The sequence below is a fragment of the Thalassophryne amazonica genome, chromosome 9 (assembly GCF_902500255.1).
Source record: "Thalassophryne amazonica chromosome 9, fThaAma1.1, whole genome shotgun sequence".
Lineage (NCBI taxonomy): Eukaryota > Metazoa > Chordata > Actinopteri > Batrachoidiformes > Batrachoididae > Thalassophryne > Thalassophryne amazonica.
In genome coordinates, this window is record NC_047111.1 from 164,371 (window position 1) to 186,524 (window position 22,154).

The window sequence follows — 22,154 nt, forward strand, 5'->3', positions numbered from 1 at the left end:
TGATCATGATGCTCTCATTCTGAGGACTTATCTTTGATCCTCATTGTTAAAGATTTTGTATATATGTTATCACTGTTAAACATTTGTACCTTTGTCTTCTTTCTCATGAGAACGGTGTTGTGCTGTTTTGCACCTAACCCTGAGAATGTACTAAACTGAGAACCTAACTGTCAAAAAGGTGGGGTCTGGACCAAAGAAGAACCCACTCAATTTTGATGTGGATCCAAATCAAAGGGTGAATCGTGTCTTTGATCCTTTAATCAGGGTTAAAGAACAAGATTAGGGATGAGTCAATGTGTTTTCTGTCAGTGAAACAGAGTCATTAGAAAATGAAAACCAAACACTCCTGGCATGTAAAGGAAGGTGAAGTTTACTGCTTCAGGTTCAGACACACAGCTGTTCACATGTACAGATTACTGTGGACATCAGCACCATGGAGAAGAGGCTGCAGGACATCTAGGCAGGGGGATGCCTCCACCTGAGGAAAGAAGTCCACAGCATGAGATTTACACACACAAACATTGCCCACCACCAGCTCAAGATTTATCTTTGCCAAGTTTTCTCTTCCAGAAGGCATCCCGAGGTTCTTGGTCAGAGGATCCAAGTAGGTCGACAAGTGGATCGGTTTCATTCCTTGAAGACATTTCCTCTTGCCAACCCCAGTCTGGCCGGGGTCTTGGAGGTCCACTTTATGGGTGGGGTGTGTCATGTACACAGCCCATCCAGAAAGTACTCACAGCACTACACTTTTTATGTTATAGCCTTATTCCAAAATGGTTGAAATTCATTTTTTTTTCCTCAAAATTCTACAAAAAAAGTTTTGAGATTTTTGCAAATTTATATATATATATATAAAAAAAAAAAAAAAAAGGTAAATGGACTGCATATTTATATAGCACTTTTCCATCTGCATGAGACCACCACCTCCCCTAAAAAACAAACAAACAAACAAAAAACAACAAAACTAAGAAGTCTTCACAGGCTTTACCATGAAGCTCAACACTGAGCTCAGGTGCCTCCTGTTTCCACTGATCATCCTTGAGATGTTTTTCCAGCTTAATTGGAGTCCACTTGGGGTAAATTCAGTTGATTGGACATGATTTGGAAAGACACACACCTGTCTACATATAAGGTCCCACAGTTGACAAGAGCACAAACCAAGCATGAAGTCAAAGGAACTGTCTGTTTCTGTTCTCATCTTGTGCTCATGTACTTCCTTTTGGGTTCGGCAGGTAGAACGGCGTTGTACATACACTCCATCACAACAGGCTACCCAGCGCACTTTAAAAGAAAACAGCAGTGGAGATGATTTTGGGTCATCAGTCATGAGACTCAGCAAATAATCTGCTTGGATTATTTTTCTTTGTGAAATAACAGAATGAGTCTGCTGTCAGTGGAGCTGAGCTGTGCAGCAGGGCTGCCACGACTAGTCAACTAGTCACAGCTACATCAACTACCGAAACCGTCGACAGCGAGCCGACCTGTCGTCAATTGGACATTCAAATTTTGAAAAAGACGGCTGATTAAAACAGTGGCTGTCTTGTTTATAGCTGTCTAAAATGTGCAGTTTACCGAAGGAGGTGTGTGTGTGTGTGTGTGTAGTCAACCGGCTGCAGACTGGGAGGGAGGGAGGGGGTGGAAGAGGGAGATTCCTGAACGGAGGCACGAGACGTTACATTCTGCTGAGAACCATCTGTGCACATGAGACAGCGCGCACAGAGCAGAGAAAGAGGATTTTAACCTGAGTCAACATGTTAAAAAAAAAAAAAAAAAACAAACCGTGGAGCTGCCTTTACTTCTCTTTCCACTTCCTCTACCGGTGTTTTTCTGATGGCACCGTCCTGTTCACACCATATGTGCATCATATACTGAATTTATGAGATCATGAGATGAAATAAAAGGTCAAATATCCTCAAAAAATCCTTAAAATGTTCAGAGGCACAGATCACATAAAGCAGGTGAGAACTCTGAACTTTAACAGGTATGTACTTGGTTAATCTTGAGCTTAATGTCATGTTCAAGCACAAAACTTGACTGATGAGAAGAAAAAAAAAGGATGACTTCATCACACTAAAATGAACTGGAGTCAGAATAAAAATACAAGCTGCTGATTTTTGTTATTTTTCATAGTTATTAAGCTGAAGCTATATGTTTTTTCCTCTTATTTTATTCTGATTTATTTATACAAAAATATGGGAGCGAATTTGCAGTGTGCAGTCACTTGTTCCATGTCTGTTGCAGCAATCCCAAACCAGTAACGAAACTTGCTCTTCATTAGCAGTTAGCCATGTTTGTTACTGTGTGAAGGAAACGGGATGGGGAGGGGGGAGCTATGGTAGGTCCTCGGAACAAAAAGGTGAGCTGCAGCAAGAGAAGAAAAAAACTTGAAATAAAGTCAATAAAGTCGATATATCGCCCAGGCCTAAATCCCAACCAGCATATCTAAACAACTACTGTAGAGGTACCACAGAGTTTACAGTCAGTGTTCAGAATGCACCACTCCACAGAGACAGCACTTAATAAAGTGCTGAAGAATCTGGTTGCTACAGACTCAAATACCACCACAGTGCTGCTATTGTTAGACGTTAGTGAGAGTTACGTTGGCATTACTAGGGATGGGTATTGATAAGATTTTATCTATCGATTCCGCTTATTGATCAGATTCCTTATCACATATTGATACCTCTTGTGAATTTTCTGTGTACTAAAAGTAGGCTTCACAGGTTTTCTATGTATTTTACTGAGTCTTAAAGTAAATAAATATGAAATTGGTCACTGGATCCTTGATCTCTGGACATAAATAAAAATAAAATCTGTAGTTTTTGTCAAAAGCATTTTCTTTCAGACATTTTGACATGAATATCTCTCCGTACCTCTGAGCTGAGCTCAGCCGGCTGCTGCACATCAGCGCAGGACGTCTCATTTTGGGAGGGGGGGAAAAAAAAAAAAAAAAAAAAATGTTTTGATCGATTGGAGTTTGTATTACAATGTCTGGAAAAAGGTGTCAATTGATTTAAACTGTGTTTTGCTTTGAAGTTATTAATTCCGACTGGACTATCATTCTAACTTGACTCAGCAGAGAGCCGCACAGCGTTTGGAGCTGTGTGAACACAACGGAGGACGATTCTCGTTTCTTTCTCCCAACAAGACAGGAGTCCCAGTTAGTAACTAATCTGCACAAAAGTGACTCACGATTGACATATTCAGGGATGAAAATGGTGAAAAACAAAAAAAACAAACCCAAAATTACCCCCAACACCACCTGCACGAAAATGTTTAAATTCTAGAAGCTCTGAAATGCAATCTGGGACTATTCCAGACAATAAACTGCAGTGAGTGCAGCATCCATTTAGTGAGAAGAAAAAAAAAAACAACTTTCCTTATTCAAATTCATTCCAGTTGTATTCTGCTCTTACAAGGATGCAGCACTTTTCGAGTTTGGCAGAAATTAACACATTGAAAATATGGAACAAACTGTCATTAAACTTAAATAAAACAGGGATGAAGTGAAGGTGTAAGAGTCAGTAGGTGTTCACAGGAAACACTTATTTCTATATTTATGTTCATTGTTAGTTCGTTTTATATTTTCCATTGTGTTTTAATCAGGTTCTTTTTGTCTCTCTCTAAAATTGTATTCTAGCATTAGTTATTATATTATTATTGTTGTTCTTCCTATTATTAATATATAAACAAAACATTTTTTTTTAAATATTACAATTTTAATACATTTGACTCATTCACGACAACAAACGCTGAGCCATTAATTATTATACAGAAAACAAATGCACACAAACGTGCTGAGATGCGAACTGCTTAATGCTAACTTTAACATTGAAAATGCCATAGACATGCTAACACATTAGCATCGGTCCCATTTTTAAGTTATAAAATACATCAACTGTTTCAGAAGACCATAACAGGTCGGTTTAACATAAAAAAAAGGTAAAGCAAAACAAAACAATGAATCAATGAAGCAGTAGATCGAAGCACTGCTTCGATCTGTGGATCACTGCTTCGCTTGGTTCAAGGTTCAAAGCAAAGCTGTGCTGCAGAAAAGTTGATTACAGACCCGCTACAGGGTCTGTAATCAATGTAAAGAAATGATCATTTCCCTGACAAACACCCCCAAAAACAACGGCCACTCTGAAGGACTGATAACAGAATCGTTACGCAAAAAGATTATAGATATGGGTGGATCGAATCATTTCTTAATGATACCCAAAAGGAACCGGTTCTCGATACCCATCCCTTGGTATTACTGGCAATACTGTCATGTGGTTGACATGTTCTTTATCTCGTCACTTTTATAGCGTGACTTGTATAACATTAATTCAAATCTTGTTCTAGTAAAATATGGGTACCGCAGGAGTCGGTATTAGGCCCTCTGCTCTTCTCTCTGCACATAGTGCCTCTTGCTCAGATACTGTGACATTACTCTTATATTCCGACAAAACTGAGATGATGGACATTGGTCCTGAGAGACCCAGACATCACTTTAACCAATGTTAACCTTAGACTCCTGTGTTATATGTAATGGTGATAAAGTGGAAAACCTTGGGGTGACCTTTGATCCTACACTGTCCTTTGATCTCCACAGAGAACTTAATACTTTCTTCCAGGGCTTTAGTGGTTAGCACTGTTGCCTCACAGCAAGAAGGTCACAGGATTGCGTTTCACCTGGTCCTTTCTGTGTGGAGTTTGCATGTTCTTGTTGCGTTTGTGTCGGTTTCCTTCCACAATCAAAAAAATGCTTTCTTTTCTCTGCCCCTGACCAAGGTAGCATCTCTACCTCAGCAGGCCATAAAAGGTTTCTCCTGCCATTGGTTTTCCCTATTGTATGACAAAGATATTGGTGTTATACTGAACCATTTCCCTCCCCAATCTTAATTTTAAGACTAATAATGGAGCAGATCTGTGTCATCATATCTAAATTCTGGCTCAGTCAGTGAAGCTAAAGGCTAGCAGACATTAGCATGCTGTGTGGTATTCTGTTTTACTGCTGAGAAAGTCTTGGGTGTGACTCTTGTGGTGGAGTGGAGCATGCTGCCCGTGGTTACCGTTAGTTTGGTCTAAGCAGTGGGCCACCCCTCTGAGTCTGGTCTGCTTGAGGTTTCTTCCTGAAACAACACCTGAGGGAGCGTTTCCCTTTTCACTCTCACCTGTGGGCTTGCTCAGGGAGTTGGTGAGGTTAGAACACCTTGGGGTGACTTGGGTTGTGATTTGGTGTTTTGTGATTGAACCGAACAGGGACGGCACCGGGTTCTGCACCTTGTCTGAAGTATTGTAATGGAGGCATGTCCAGTGCCGTTTCACCTGTACAGCACAGCTCACCTGTATGGAGTCGCCCAGAGAGCTGAGAGTGGGTTTGTAGGTCTGCATGGTGACGGAGTCGGTGCTGCTGATGTCACTGTAACACTGGTAAAGCACTGACGGGATGTGGTGGACCTGGCAGTGGCTGAGAACTGATAAAAACAAAAAACAATGAGCCAATCAGCAGAGATCAGCCGAGGTGCTATGTCTACAAGCTTGGTGGCGCTGCAGAGACACTCAAAGTGCAGAATGTACCAACAGCCTGAATAACAGACAGAGCTGGCGGCTCACAACTCCGCCCCCTTCATGCTGATTTTACCGCCACCAAGAAAGAAAGAGCAGGGAAATGTGGATGTGGACTGTGAAGGTGTGGGTAGATATTTTATCTCAGGAAACCCAAATTAAAGGATCAGTCTGCATTCAGAGTGTGATGTTCTTCACATTATGAAATGTGACGGACTGCACCTCAGGGAAGTCCTCTGTTAATCTCCTGAAGTTTGCAGACGACACCACCATCACTGGACTCATCCAGGATGGTGATGAGGCTCCATACAGACAGGAGGTGGAACAGCTGGTCCTCTGGGGTGGTCAGAACAACCGGGAGCTGAACCCACTCAAGACTGTGAAGATGACAGTAGACTTCAGGAGGAACCCACCATCGCTCCGCCATCCTCAACAGCACTGTGCCTACTGCAGACACTTTGTGGTTCCTGGGATTCACCATCTCCCGGGATCTGAAGTGGACCTCCCACATAGATCATCAGGAAAAAGGCACAGCCGAGGATGTACTTCCTCGGACAGCTCAGGAAGTTCAACCTGCCCAGAAACTGCTCATCATCTTCTACACATCCATCATCCAGTCTGTCCTGTGCATCTCCATCTCTGTTTGGTTTCCCTCTGCCTCCAAACATGACAGGCACAGAAAAAAAAAAAATCATCAGAGCCAGTCTGCCCTCTATCCAGGGCTTATTCTGCTCCAGGACCAGGAAACCAGCTGGCAACATCTCTGCAGACCCCTCCCATGCTGGACACACCCTGTTTAAACTCCTCCCCTCTGGTCAACATCAGAACAACCAGACACAGGAACAGTTTGTCCACAGGCCATCACACTGATGAACAATTTAACCTGACAAAAAACCCTCACTCATTCATTCATATACCTCATGTATAGCTTCAATCTGTTTGTCTATTTTTCCTTTGCACATTTTATTCCTGTGAATTATTCAGTGTTTATATGTCTACATGCCATACAGAGAGACTGCAGCCAAACCCAAGTCAGATTCCTTGTGTTCTGTGGATACTTGGTGAATAAAAGCCTTTCTGACTGTAGTTTGTAAACTAAGCTGTAAAAGTGGTTGAGATGTTTCAGATTTGAGTTATTTTCCAGGATTTGAGATGATTAAAGTCTTCAAAGGAAGCTGAGATTTTGCAGTTTGCAGCTCATTAGATCCTCCACATCTCAAACAGACACAAAAACAACACAACAAACATCATCCACTCAAAACCCGACAACTCCAACAGACAGGACCTTCAGAACTGACCCGCAGCTGGAAGTCCAGTCACGATGTTGGGCTGCTCCAGTGACCAGCACAAAGGGCGACCGCCAAAAGTACTGGTGCAGACAGCACGCAAGAAGGGGGCGGAGTTACTGTCCAGGTGGTCTGCAGTCTTGTAGTCAATAACAGAGCAGTCTGACAGCACCATCACATTTAGCTCCCTCTGCTGGAAACAGCCCAGCACCTACAGGGGACAGAAACCGGTTTAACACCATCCACCATGGGGCCGACGACCTGAAAGACCAATTTCATTTAAACATGATGCAAATTTCATTATTAACTTCATTATTTCATTATATCAAATTTCACATTTTGTTACCTCACTTGATGTTCTGCGTTAGGATACAAATAATGTTTAAAAGGTAAAAACACATCAACACTGGACGGACAGCATTTGGTCCAGTGTTCAAAGCTTATATACATTTAGTGAGATCAGTGAGATGATGAGACACAGACTCAACCCCCCACAGAGACCGTGTAGAGCAACACTTTTGGTTTTGCTCCCATTTTGTATGAGATGAACTCAAAGATCTAAAACTTTTTCCACATACACAATATCACCATTTCCCTCAAATATTGTTCACAAACCAGTCGAAATCTGTGATAGTGAGCACTTCTCCTTTGCTGAGATAATCCATCCCACCTCACAGGTGTGCCATATCAAGGTGCTGATTAGACACCATGATTAGTGCACAGGTGTGCCTTAGACTGCCCACAATAAAAGGCCACTCTGAAAGGTGCAGTTTTGTTTTATTGGGGGGGGATACCAGTCAGTATCTGGTGTGACCACCATTTGCCTCATGCAGTGCAACACATCTCCTTCGCATCATCCGTGAAGAGAACACCTCTCCAACGTGCCAAACGCCAGCGGATGTGAGCATTTGCCCACTCAAGTCGGTTACGACAACGAACTGGAGTCAGGTCGAGACCCCGATGAGGACGACGAGCATGCAGATGAGCTTCCCTGAGACGGTTTCTGACAGTTTGTGCAGAAATTCTTTGGTTATGCAAACCGATTGTTTCAGCAGCTGTCTGAGTGGCTGGTCTCAGACGATCTTGGAGGTGAACATGCTGGATGTGGAGGTCCTGGGCTGGTGTGGTTACACGTGGTCTGCGGTTGTGAGGCTGGTTGGATGTACTGCCAAATTCTCTGAAACGCCTTTGGAGACGGCTTATGGTAGAGAAATGAACATTCAATACACGAGCAACAGCTCTGGTTGACATTCCTGCTGTCAGCATGCCAATTGCACGCTCCCTCAAATCTTGCGACATCTGTGGCATTGTGCTGTGTGATAAAACTGCACCTTTCAGAGTGGCCTTTTATTGTGGGCAGTCTAAGGCACAGCTGTGCACTAATCATGGTGTCTAATCAGCATCTTGATATGGCACACCTGTGAGGTGGGATGGATTATCTCAGCAAAGGAGAAGTGCTCACTATCACAGATTTAGACTGGTTTGTGAACAATATTTGAGAGAAATGGTGATATTGTGTATGTGGAAAAAGTTTTAGATCTTTGAGTTCATCTCATACAAAATGGGAGCAAAACCAAAAGTGTTGCGTTTATATTTTTGTTGAGTATATTTCTCATGAAATGGGTTTTGAAGTGGATTACATCTCTTGTCCTTGGAGGTGGAAGAATGTACAACGTGTTTGTCTTTTGTTTTTGTCACGTCAGCCTTCAACATGCTCTCAAAGTTTATGACAGAAACCTGTTCAGATGTAGAATCAGAGGCAGCAAAGATCCAACGTCAACTTCTGCAATGAGCTCAGCTGCACTGTGTCCCCCTGCTGTGTCCCCTCGCGTCCCCCTGCTGTGTCCCCTCGCGTCCCCCTGCTGTGTCCCCTCGCGTCCCCCTGAGCTGATGTGACGTAATAAAATATGAACTTAACTGAATGTGTTCAGGTTGTGGCTCTTATGCTGCACCTTTGAAATCACTGATTTAGGGTATTTATTTATCACCCAATGATCATCAGCTCTACTTAGGAGCATCTGTGGACATTCACTGAGGAATGTGTTTCTATGGCAACACCTGTGTGGATGTCAGTGCAGTCAGGATGTGGGAGGAGTCTGAAGGACAAAAATCCAGACAGTCTGCATGACAAGGCCAGTAGGAGGTGCCCCATAACAGCCACAGATGGACAGCATCAAGCGGGTGTGATGGCGTAGTCATCATACAATTCTTGGAACATGGCAACACTGTTGACTCCGACCGATACATGGACACTGCAGAATCTGTGTGCACACTTGTCATGGAAAACCTAATTCATCAATGTGACAATGCTCGTCCACGCATGTTAACACACACAGGCATCATAGTGGTTTGAATCTTACAACACTCACTGTACCACCTGGACCTCACGCCCTCCAACTTTTTCCCTTTTTGCCACAATGAAAGCACATTTGCAGGGATGCCATTACACAGATTATGCACAGGTGCAAGATGGCTGATTGTGTCACAGATGGAATGGAAAAAAAACCTGTCTGCCATTGGCCTAAGTATGTGGAACGGGAAGGTGACTGTGGAAAAATATGACAGTGCGTGATAGAGACTGTTCCGAGCTACATAAGATTCATCCTTGCTTTTGAAATTTCAGGTCATAAACAGCAGAAAACGAAGGTTACATATGTAACCACGGTTCTATGAATCCCGAATGACCGCCAGAGGGTGGTGCTGAAAGCACTGAATGATCCCTTCGTGCATGCGCAGTTCGAGTAATAATACCAAAATAGTCACACCCGTGACACCACGGATGACCAATCACAGTGAATATAAGCAGACATCATCCGAGGCTCTGTTCCGACAAAATCTTCTCGCGCAACGCGGAGATTCCAAGTGACAGAGAATCTCTGGTGGTCATTCGGGATTCATAGAACCGTGGTTACATACGTAACCTTCGTTCCATTTCATCCCCCCTGACCGCCAGAGGGCGGTGCTGAAAGCACTGAATGAATAATACCAACAATGTCACGAGGAATCCTGAGCACCTACCTCAGAGAAGGGACCCAGAGGACCCCGACAGGAGCACATGACCCAAAGGATGAGGGTCAGCCACATTGACATTGTAGAAACGAGTGAACATACTCGCAAAGCCCATGATGCCACAGCGCAAATGGTATCCAACAGAACCCCACTCATAGCTGCCTAGGAAGCAGAGACAATCCTGGCAGAGTGAGTCCACACGCCGTCCGGCCAGAAACAGCCCCCTGCACGATAGGCATGGCAGATAGCAGCAATGAACCAATGAGAGAGCCGCTGCTTAGACAAAGGAAAGCCCAACTTAGGACCCCCATGACACAAAAACAGCTGGTCAGAGCGTCTCAGACCCCCGGTAGCCGTAAAACACGCTTCCAGTGCTCCCACTGGACCCATCCCCGACCACAGACGACCGGGGTCGAAATCGTGCCAATCTCAATGGCTGGTTACCATGAGCACGGGACAACACCCTAGGCAAAAATGCTGTGTTCAGCCACAGGGTAACATCAGCCCGAGAGGGACCCCATCTGAGACACGAGTGGCTGGCAAAAAGAGCATGTAACACACCCACTCATTCAGCGTAAACGATGCCAACAAAAACGCAGGCTTAGCCAAGAGCCATTTGAGGTCTGCCTCTGCCAAAGGCTCGAAAGGAGGATGACAAAGGGCTTTGAGAAACAGGGTCAGATCCCAGGCTGGTGCACGTGGGGCAGCGGGTGGATGCAACCTTCAGTGTTGAGGGAGCGCAGTCCCCATCAAGGACAATTTGGAGAAAATCCAGAATAGCAGATATGGAACAGGTGACTGGAGCCGCACTGCAGGCAGAACACCACTAACAAAATAGTTGCCACCTGTTGTCATATTGCTGCTGGGTAGAAGGTGCCCTGGCAGACAAAATGGTACGCCGACAGGAACGTGAGGCCAGGCAGTCTTGACCCCTGGCAGCCAGCAGCCACACCCACAAGTTCAGGCTTTGAGGATCGGGGTGCCATATGGGACTCCCCAAATGAGAGAGAAGATCTCTCCCCCCAGGGTGGAAGACACCATGGGTCGCCTTGACATCAACTCTGCAGCAATGTGAACCATGGACGCGCGGGTCCGGACTGAGCCACCAGCAACAGTCTGTGGCCCTCCCTAAGAATCCTCTGTAGAGTGGGCCAAACCAACGGAAGAGGAGGAAAAGTGCACAGGAGCACCATGGGCCACAGATGAGTAAACGCATCCCAACCCAACGCAACCAACACCAATGTAAGGGAAAACCACAGAGGGCAATGACTCAATACTCCCGCCGTAAACACATCCATCCCTGCGCGACCACAGACGTCCCAGATCATGCTCACCACATCGGCGTGAAGACACCACTCCACTGGAGCAGGTGCCTGACGAGAGAGAGCATCCGCAGCTCAGTTCTGCTCTCCCAGTAGATACTCTGCCCGCAGAGTGGACAGATGAGGAAAGGCCACTCCAGCAGACCTCTGGAGACTTCTGCGGATCTGGTGCCCCCCTGATGGTCGATGTGATAGATGAGAGGTGTTCTCCTACCGTACCAGAATGCGTCTCCCCTCCAGGTGGGGAAGAAAGTGCCTCAGAGCTAGATGTACTACCCGTAGCTCCAGCACACTGATATGTCACAAGCGATCCTGCCGGCTCCAGAGCCCATGAACAGCTTGGTGCTGCCAGACCACTCCCCAAGCCGTGGAACTGACACCCATGGTGACCACCTCCCTGCGGTACACCACTAGCCCCACCGGGACACCCCTGGACAAACAAGCCCTGTTCCACCAGGGAGCCAAGGCCCGGAGGCACAACCATGTCCTCATGAGCTCACGATGGCTGTGCAGTCGGGGGTCCAGACGAAAGAGGTTGAGCCACCTCTGCACAGGGAGTAACGAAAGAAGCCCAGCGGCACGACACGAGTGACTGACGCCAGTTTGCCGAGAAGTTGCACGTAGGCGATGTATGGAAACCACCTGCCTAATTTGAACTGACTGACCAACTGGAGGATATCGTCTATCCTGCGGTTGGATGTACGAGCCTCCATGGAAGTCGAATCCAAGGTCACCCTGAGAAAAACAGTGGGCTGAGAAAGATTAAGGCAACTCTGCTCCAGGTCGACCGTAAGATCCAACCAGGATGTGTGGTGAGCAAGTAGCCGATGCGTAACCTGAGATGCATGTGCTTGAGATGGGGCGCACAGAAGCCAATCATCGAGATATGGCAGAAACTGCCTTCCACATGCTTGCAGCGGGGCGAGAGCTGCCCGTACACACCGAGTAAACACCCTTGGAGAAAGGGAGAGGCCAAACGGAAGTACCCGAAACTGCCAATGATGACCATGAGAGGCAAACCCCAGAAAGCGGCGGTGGTCTGCCGCAATGGGGACATGAAAATAGGCATCGGTCAGACCTACTGATGTAAACCACTCTCCCCTTGCCACAGTTTGAAGGACCTCCGCCGTGGTCAACATGTGAAACGGCAGCACCTTCAAATAATGATTGAGTTCCCGAAGATCTAAAATTGGACGAAACCCGCCAGGCCCCTTTGGCATGAGGAAATATGTTGAATAGTAGCCTCAGGGTTGCTGCAGAGGATCCACCTCCTCGATAGTACCCTTGGTCAAGAGGGTGGAGAGCTCCTGGTCTAGTGCTTGGGCCGTCACCGGGTCGGCAAACAAAATCACCTTAACCTGGTCCGAGATGTGTGGCCGGCGTCGGAATTGCAACCCATAGCCACGGGTCAAGTAGCAACCACCCACAGATCCACAGCGTGAGGAGCCCAGTAGGCGAGCCGCAGATGGGAAAACCATCCGACTACTGGCCCGGTGGCCACACCTCCTACCCCCATGACCACCAGGGACCCTGGGGGGTTGGCGGCCACCATCCAAAGCTCGGGACTGCCTGGTCGGGTGGCGGACTGGCTCATGAAAACCACTACCCGGCCTCCGCCGAGAGCCCCGCTGATAACCCTCAGACTGGTAATGAGGTGGGTGTGGCTGCACCTCACGGCCAACAGACGAACGCCCCGAACGCTGCGGGGGCACCGTTCCATTAAGGCCAGAGAGGTGCCTAGTCTTTCGTGCCTGGATGGTCTGCTCCAGTGCCTCCAGGGCAGCCGGGCCAAACAGCTCACCTTGCTCCACAGGAACACCACAGAGGGCCCTCTGACATGCCTCAGTCAGGGTAGATTGCGCCAGCCAAACTTGCCAACGAGCCTGAACAAGGAAAGACATAACTCGGCCAAGCTCCCTTGACATCAGGGCAAAAGCCTGCCACGCAGTATCATTAAATCCTACCACACTCACTGCAGCACCAGTGTTCTGCAGAGATGCAGAAACTGCAAACAGGAGGTGCGCCAGGGAATTAGCCAACCGGCCAGCACACGCTCCTGCAACATAAGCCCTGCGAAGGAGGCCGTCAGTCACACAGTACTGAGTTCCTGGGCACTGAGCCTCGCTGTGTAGAGCCTCCTCAGGAGACACAATAAGCGAGGCCACCGCCGGGTCAACCACTGGCATGCGATCCAAACCGGCCCTGGCGGACTCATTCATAGAGGACGATGCTCAACCGTCCGCCGAGACGCGATAAGGCTCGAGGGTCCCGCCAACATGCGTGCAATTCCCGCAAATAGTCCACTGATGGGGGAACAGAAAAAGCAGTGGACGCACGCCCACGTCTGAAAAAAGCTCTCCCAGAGGCAACCTCCTCCACCACTGGAATATCTAATCGGAGGAGATTTAAGGCCCTACGCATAACATCCTGCACAGCGGCATCGCTTGACTCACTGACTACACTTCGAGATGAGCCTAATGAACCCATTTCAGAAGCAAGAGATGACCAAGGCTCTGCTTCCACCCCAAAATGAGAGGCCAAGGCAGCGAGAGACAATACATCCTCCTCCACTGCCAACTCAGGCATAGGCGTAGAAGACCCCATCTCAGGCAAGGTAGCTTCCAGCTACCGGACTTGAAACAATGACTTCACCTCAGCCAATTCTGTAGACAGCTGCTCTATCCGTGCGGCAAGGCCATGACCGGCTTTGACCCGCTTCGTCTGAGGAAGCGCCGCGGTAGCAGTGACCTCACTCCGACGCTTTGAACGTCTGGGCGCAGTCACCTGCACCGAAGGTGGGAGCTGGTCGGCCTCCTGTTGAGGGTGCACCTGTGCCAGCCGAGCCACTCTCACATCACGAGGCATGTAACTGCAATTCATACAGGGATGGCCTGACAGCGCCTCTGTCAGGTGGTCAAGCCCGAGACAAGCTGGGCAGAGGACATGACCGACATCTGCGTGGAGTGCAAGCCCACAAGCAGCACAGCAGTGGGAGCCGTCCATAATCCAGACTGCTCCACAGGCGAATCCACACGGCTAGCAGTGGCCAGAATACATGCCAGCAGTGGGAGAGGGGGTGCGAATGCTGCCGTTACCAGTAATAGCGAAACAGGAGACCAACTCCGTTTGCTGTGACAAAATGCAAGCCAAAAAACAAAACAAAACTGGGATAGGGGCACGTGCACGCCGCCGTCTCCAGACGTAGCCAAAGACACAAACCAAAGAAAGGCTAATAAGCATAGTCGTGAACACCACCAGGGCCAAAACCAGGAGAGGGGCTGCTCACCCTGCCATCACAGGTAATGGCAAAAATCAGTCAAACAAAAAAAAAAAAAAAAAAAGAGGCAGACACAGTTAGCTTTCAATGCAAAACCAGGTCCATATAAAGCCTGTGTCACCTAAATTGTTTATGCAATAAGGAATTTATCAATTATGCTGTACACATGATGTGAATAAAAAATATTTTGCAGATTTGGCACACTGATGACCATGACTGACTTTCATCAATAAGGTGAGAAATAAGACCTGTTTTTCACCCAAATATTGCAGAATGAAGTGAAGACTGTATTACCCAATGAGTAATGATAATGTTACATTAAACAATGATATCAGTCATATTTGGTGAGCAGTCTTGTGTTGTTTGAACTCAGACTTCATGTGGTTGTGCCTTTGTGTGTCTCTGTGTCACAGACTCTTAGACACTCCTTTAAGCAGCGGATAACTGAAAAAAATGCTTCAAATGGTGGTGCAAGCACCAAATTTGGCACACATACTCCTTAGACATTACTCTTTTAAAAATGCCGAGTGGCCAGATAAACTTTCAATAGGTGGCCAAGAAGGGGTCAATTGAAGAATTACACAGTTGAGTACATTGAGTACATTAGTTGAGTGAATATGGTTTTAAAAAGGAATAGTTTGCATCATGTATCATGCTTAGTTATCATGTTACAGGGTAGCATATGTCACATGTCATAGAATTCAATGGATGCTGATATTGTTTAACCTTTACTTTGCAAACCAAGCATGCAACACAGTCAAAACGATTCCATTTATTAGTCCTATTAGCTCAACCAGTAATTTGCAACACTTTTTACCAAAATTGGAACAACTTTAACTTTTGACACCTGTACAAACTGAAACTGACCTTTCTCAGTGTTTTTGCTGTCTTTACCCCATAACTCCACAACATTCATTCACAGATAGTCCAAACTATACCTTTTTGGAATATTTATGATCAGACAAATAATATGGAATACCTTTCTATATGATTGGAGCATTTTTAAATTTTAACCCGTGTAATTCTTCAATTGACCCCTTCTTGGCCGCCTATTGAAAGTTCATGTGGCCACTTGGCATTTTTAAAAGAGTAATGTCTAAGGAATATGTGTGCCAAATTTGGTGCTTGCATCACCATTTGAAGTATCCCTCAGTAAATATTTACTTATCCGCTGCACTAATTAGGATGCAGAATACAAAGCATCCTTTTAAATGGCAGTGAATGAGCGTTCAGTACACTGGACTCACCTATACTTTATCTTAGGGGAGGTGACTTGAGACCAGAGGATCCTCTGTTCAAATCCCAGCGTGCTGCTCCTGGTGTGCATGACAGCAGCCTGACGTCGGGCGGAATGTGAGGCACTGATCTGTAAAGCGCTTTGAGTGTCTGATGCAGATGGAAAAAGCGTGCTATAAATGCACTCCATTTACCATTTATCTGTTGGTCAAATTTGACCAAGTCAGGTCAGACTGGCTCCCGCCATGACTCAGAGTGCTCAGTCAAACAAACCAGACTTTGCAGGCCAAACGCTCTCAGTGTGGCCCAGACTATGACACGTCTATGAGACAAATACGCCAGGGTGATCTACTGGCAGAGATCTCTGACTATTTGTCAGTTTCAAATCTCAATATACAGTGCATCCGGAAAGTATTCACAGTATTCACTTTTCCCACATTGCATGTGGCAGCCTTGTTTTAAAATGGAAGAAATAATTTTTTTTCCTCAAAATTCTACACACAAACCCCAATAATGACAATATGGAAAAAAATTGTGAGATTTTTGCAAATGTATAAAAATAATAATAATAATAAAAAAAAAAAAAAAGAAATATTCACATCCTCTGCCATGAGGCTCAAACATGAGCTCAGGAGCCTCCTGTTTGCACTGACCATCCTTGAGATGTTTCTAGGGCTGCAGCTATCGATTATTTGAGTAATCCAGCATTCTATCGATTGAGTAATCCAGCATTCTATCGATTGAGTAATCCAGCATTCAATCGATTGAGTAATCCAGCATTCAATCGATTGAGTAATCCAGCATTCAATCGATTGAGTAATCCAGCATTCAATCGATTGAGTAATCCAGCATTCAATCGATTGAATAATCCAGCATTCAATCGATTGAATAATCCAGCATTCAATCGATTGAGTAATCCAGCATTCAATCGATTGAGTAATCCAGCATTCAATCGATTGAATAATCCAGCATTCAATCGATTGAGTAATCCAGCATTCAATCGATTGAATAATCCAGCATTCAATCGATTGAGTAATCCAGCATTCAATCGATTGTTTGAATAATCTGATAAAAAGTACTTTTGCATTTTTAAACAACATCAACAGTCCATGTCTCTCCCTAAGCAATGGCACAATGTCACTGCGCCAACACAGAGATTGTCAAATTTAGTGTTTCCCTTTCTGTCTTCCTGGGTAATTATTTATTTTTTCACATCTTGCCAAGTTTTGGATCTTTCCTGGTGTCAGGAGCTCAGCTCTCCCCCAACACCGGACCGTGAGCACAGGGGCTCGGTGTGATCATCAGTCAGTCAGGCTGACAAATAGTCTATTTGCCCTTTTTTTTTTTTTTAAAATCACCCTTTCTCTGCAGTTCAGCAGATGCATCTCAGCTGGAGGTTGAACATGCAAGCCTCGCACTCACCGTTTTTTAAATTTTTTTTAGTTCTTATTTAAGTGACCGTGTTTGTGAAGCGTTGTGTGTTGCTCAAAAAGTGAAAATTAAGGGTGTCTGTGGATGAGGTGTGGACGCAGCAGCATGATGTCTGACATGCCAGTTGTTCTCACAGCAGCTTGTTTCCACTGTACTGGCTCCAGGTGAAACAGAAAGAAAGTAAAAGCACCAACGCCAAGGGGAACACATCCATGTGATTCCTTCATTTTTATTTTTAATAAATATGCAAAAAAAAAAAAATAATAATTATGGGGTGTTGTGAGTAGAGTTGAGGGAAAAATTAATTTACTCCATTTTGGAACAAGGCTGTAACATTACAGCACACCGTATTTGCACTGAACTGCAACCGCAGGTTTTCATTTTAACTCAAAGCGCCACAGCTGATTTGGATCAGGTTTTAAGCCACAAATCAGATTTTTTTTTTTTTGGCCAGAAAATAAATAAAATAATTAATTTGCTATTTTTAAAAACAACTGGTCATGAAAATAAAGAACTTATCTCTGTGGTCCTGAATGAGAACAACGTGTCCAACATTTTAGAGAATATTTCAAAAGAAAAAACTTGTTGGATAACAAACTGGTAACTTTTGGTTACTGTTCAACTGCAACATGAACGGTATCTGTGAATTAAAGAATACAAGAGAGAGAGAGGGTTAGGGTTAGGGTTAGAGAAAAGGAGCCAGTCTGAGCCGAATTAAAAGGTGACTTAAAAAAAAGAAATCTGGATGTCCACATGGTCTCTACAGATCAACTGATCCTCACACGACTGGTGCAGGAAATCCACCATTCTGTGGAAGTATTAGTGCCTCCCTCTGACACAAAACCTATAAACACTGACAAAAACCACAAAGTACTTCACAAGAAACACGAAAACAAAATCTGAAACAATGTAAGACATGATAAAAGTAGAAAAAACATAAACTAGGACTGCAAGCAGTCATATACGGGCCCTCGTTCAATGCGACCGCCTACCCAGGCCAGTGGGTGCCCTTGTGACCACATGTGGGCATGTGCATACAAGAGCAACCACTCATCACACAGTTAAAATTTTAAACAAATCACACAATGCATCAAGAAGTTATGACATGTTGATGATTCATCCATTCGGGGGCACTCAGTGTACAAAAAGAGGGGCCAGGTGTGTTGAGGCATCAACCGTCATCATACATGTGAAGTTTCAAGTCAATCAGGCAAAGCATGAAGGTGTTATCATGACTTGATGTTCCATGGCGAAGGGTCAAAATGGCGGCACCATAGCGGCCACACCCTTCAACATAGAGAAAAGCTTTCGATAACTTTTGGTCAGTATCATCTCTGGATGCTGTGAAAGACATTTGAAGTGCATTGGAAAAAATCCCAAGGAGGAGTTCGTTCAAATACAACATGTGGAAATCATGGCAAAATGACAAGAAAATTCAAAATGGCCGACTTCCTGTTTGGACTAGACCCATGGCGCAAGAGACTTTTTTGTGCGTCTATGGAAGTCACACGTAACAATTTTCATCTCCCAACAACAAAAAAAACCCCTATGGGGAGGGGTTTTTGAAAGCTTCAAGGGGGTGCTATTGAGGCATTTTGCCCCACCCATGGGCGCCGCCCCTATGAATTGTAAGAGGCGGCTGTGCTCGACCTGTGTATCAATTTTCATGATGATATGACAAAATTAAAGCTGTCAAAAGGAAGAACGTAATTTCATGGCGAAGGGGCGATATTCAGTATGCCGCCACACAGACGCCGTTACTCATAACTTCACGGCGTTCATCGCCTACGTTCACCAATTTGTTCTGCATGTTTTAGAAGTGGAATTTCTCGCCACCACCAAGGGGCGCTATGGCGGAGGTGGGAACTTAAGATATGCAGACGTTCAGGGCGGAGCCCTCATCATGTCCAGCAAGTTTGAAGGATCTACGATGAAATATGTGGGAGTGACAGCCGGTCGAAGTGAAATGGCGTGCTCGGAAAAGCTCGCCAAAGTTTGACGACCCCTAGCAGCCACGCCTTTTGACTTAATTAGAATCTTTTGATAACTTTTAATCACCATTGTGTTGTGATGATTTTGACCAAATTTGAAGACGATCGGATAAAATCCCTAGGACGGGTTCGTTCAAATGTAAGTAGTGGAAATTGGCAAAACTGGCAAAAATTTGCTCAAAATCGAAACTTATAATCAAAATGGCCGACTTCCTGTCGATATTTCACCATGACAGTAAGAGACTTTTTCATGCGTCCTGGCATGGTAAATATGTGTACCGAATTTCGTGAGGCTATGACGAAAAAAGCCCAATGTGGAGGGGTTTTTGAAAATTTCTAGTGGGCGCTATTTTGCGATTTTTGTGCGACCATGTGCGACGCCCCCAAAATATCGAATTTCGGATCCGGCCGGAAGACTGTGGGAAGTTTGGTGAGTTTTTGAGCATGGGAAGTGGCCGAAATTTCGATTTCAAAAGTGGCAAGAATAATAATAATAATAAATAATAATAATAATAATAAACAGTGCAATTACAATAGGGTCCTCGTAGGATGTTGCCTACTCGGGCCCTAATAATAATAATAATAATAATAAACAGTGCAATTACAATAGGGTCCTCGTAGGACGTTGCCTACTCGGGCCCTAATATTAATAATAATAAATAATAATAAACAGCGCAATTACAATAGGGTCCTCGTAGGACGTTGCCTACTCGGGCCCTAATAATAATAATAATAAACAGCGCAATTACAATAGGGTCCTCGTAGGATGTTGCCTACTCGGGCCCTAATAATAATAATAATAAAGAGCGCAATTACAATAGGGTCCTCGTAGGACGTTGCCTACTCGGGCCCTAATAATAATAATAATAAACAGCGCAATTACAATAGGGTCCTCGTAGGATGTTGCCTACTCGGGCCCTAATAATAATAATAATAAATAATAATAAACAGCGCAATTACAATAGGGTCCTCGTAGGACGTTGCCTACTCGGGCCCTAATAATAATAATAATAATAAATAATAATAAACAGCGCAATTACAATAGGGTCCTCGTAGGACGTTGCCTACTCGGACCCTAATAATAATAATAATAATAAATAATAATAAACAGCGCAATTACAATAGGGTCCTCGTAAGACGTTGCCTACTCGGGCCCTAAAAATAACAAGCCTAACTAAAAGCTTGTCTTCAGCTGCTTTTTAAACGAGTCCAGAGAGTCTGTGCAGCTCAGAGACAGGGGACAGGTGTTCCAGAGTCCAGGTGTGACTGCTTGAAACAATCGACCCCTTACAGTTTTAAAAGGAGCGCCCGGGATCCATCAGCGACCTCTGACCTGATGACATCATTTACCAGCTAACACAAGCTGCAGCAGGACATGTCAAGATGTAGGATGGACTCAGAGGACAACTGCTCCAGCAACTCCACTTATACAATCAGAATGTTTTTTTTATGAGTCCTGAACAACTGGACAATAATGTCCTGGACAGTAATGCTGAGACGTGAACATGTTGCAATAAGTTTGCAGCTGGAGGAAAGAAAGACGACCAACTACTATAATCATCCACGAGAAGCAGCTTCACTGGGTCACGTGTGCAGAGACGGTTCAGCTTTGTCCTCACAGTAAACGACATGAGAGCGAACACAGGGTTAAAAACAGACTGAGGATAACCTCCAGAAGGACATGTGCATGTCGTAACGTGTTCTTTACGGCGTCTCGCACACTGAGCGGGAGCCACAGAATCAAACCTTACCTTTTCTGTCCACTGGAACAGCTGGTCTTCTGCAATGAAGCAACTCACTTGGCAAATCCAAACCTTCAAAAGGAGAAAAATGTGTCAATTTAAAGCCAGCTTCACTGGTTCAGACAAATAGAGGTGAGACGAGTGGATGTGCGTGGAACGTGTCCAAACACAAAGCTGCAGACACAGAACGCTCGGCTTCATCCAACGTCTGGCTGAAGATGCTGCAGAACAGCCAAGGAAGCCAAGGAGGAGCTGTGAGAAATGGGTGAAAAAACCCCTCAAGACACAGGGCACACAACCCTCCCCCCCACCCCCCAATAAATAAATCAATAAACACACACATTTACTTTGTAATAACAGACATCATGAGAACTACTGAGTGTGTATTTAGCACGGCTGCATCATTATTTAGGAAAAATACGGCCATGATCGCTGTGTGCAGAAAGACAGAGCAGTGAAACGCTCAGATGAAGTGAGACGTTCAGACCGCAGCACGTGGCATTGGGTTAACAGTCACATCGGGGACATCACGGGACTGACCGTGTCGTGATTCACCACAGACGTGGGTTTGTGTGACAGACATGGGGGACAACCTGAGACAGGGCGTGTCACACCTCAAATTTTACTGGAGTAGGCAGCAGCTGGCACGGTGTTTCGGGTCCTCCTGGTCAGTTTGTCCCCTGATGTCTCTCTCTGTGTTTTGGGTCCTCCTGGTCAGCTTGTCCCCTGACGTCTCTCTCTGTGTTTCGGGTCCTCCTGGTCAGCTTGTCCCCTGATGTCTCTCTCTGTGTTTCGGGTCCTCCTGGTCAGCTTGTCCCCCGATGTCTCAGCTGTCTGCTGCGGCCCGGTGAAAAGTGGGTGTGTTTTTGGTCTTCTCCAGTTACTAGGGTCCTCAACACTCAAAGCAGCCCTCGTCTGTCCCCGGCAGAAACACAGCATTTTTTGGGCAAATTACAAAGTGAAAATGCAAAGAAAAAGTGAGGATGCAGTGGAAAGTGGACACGTGTTGTGGTTTGTTTATGACCTGGAGCTCAAACGTGGCGAGGCGGTTGTACAGGCGACAAAACGTAGCTACTCTGGTTAGCTGTGTAGAGAGCGTGCGCGGAGCCGAGAGTGAAGCAACACGTTAAGAAAAACAAAACTGCAAAATTGCGCTTCATTTCTCCCTGCACAGTTCTGACGCTGCGTCCTGTTCACACCAAGTGCGCGTGTTGGTGACATACTGAAATTAATAAATGGTCAAAATTCCTTTAAAAATGAGAATATAGGAATGAACTGAATAAAAATCACACACACACACACACACA

The 22,154-nt window shown here is 45.3% G+C and overlaps 1 protein-coding gene across 1 annotated transcript in view; it reads right to left on the reverse strand.

Moving 5' to 3' along the window:
- Positions 1-240: 240 nt before the first annotated feature.
- The window catches only part of psmg1 (proteasome (prosome, macropain) assembly chaperone 1), a 39,048-nt gene continuing 17,134 nt past the window's right edge, over positions 241-22,154 (reverse strand). The window contains exons 4-7 of the mRNA XM_034177476.1: positions 20,857-20,919; positions 6,852-7,050; positions 5,332-5,462; positions 241-478 (exon numbers count right to left, since the gene is read on the reverse strand). Of these exons, the coding sequence (XP_034033367.1) occupies positions 401-478; positions 5,332-5,462; positions 6,852-7,050; positions 20,857-20,919 (471 nt within the window). The 3' untranslated portion in view covers positions 241-400. The remainder of the gene's footprint in view (positions 479-5,331; positions 5,463-6,851; positions 7,051-20,856; positions 20,920-22,154) is intronic.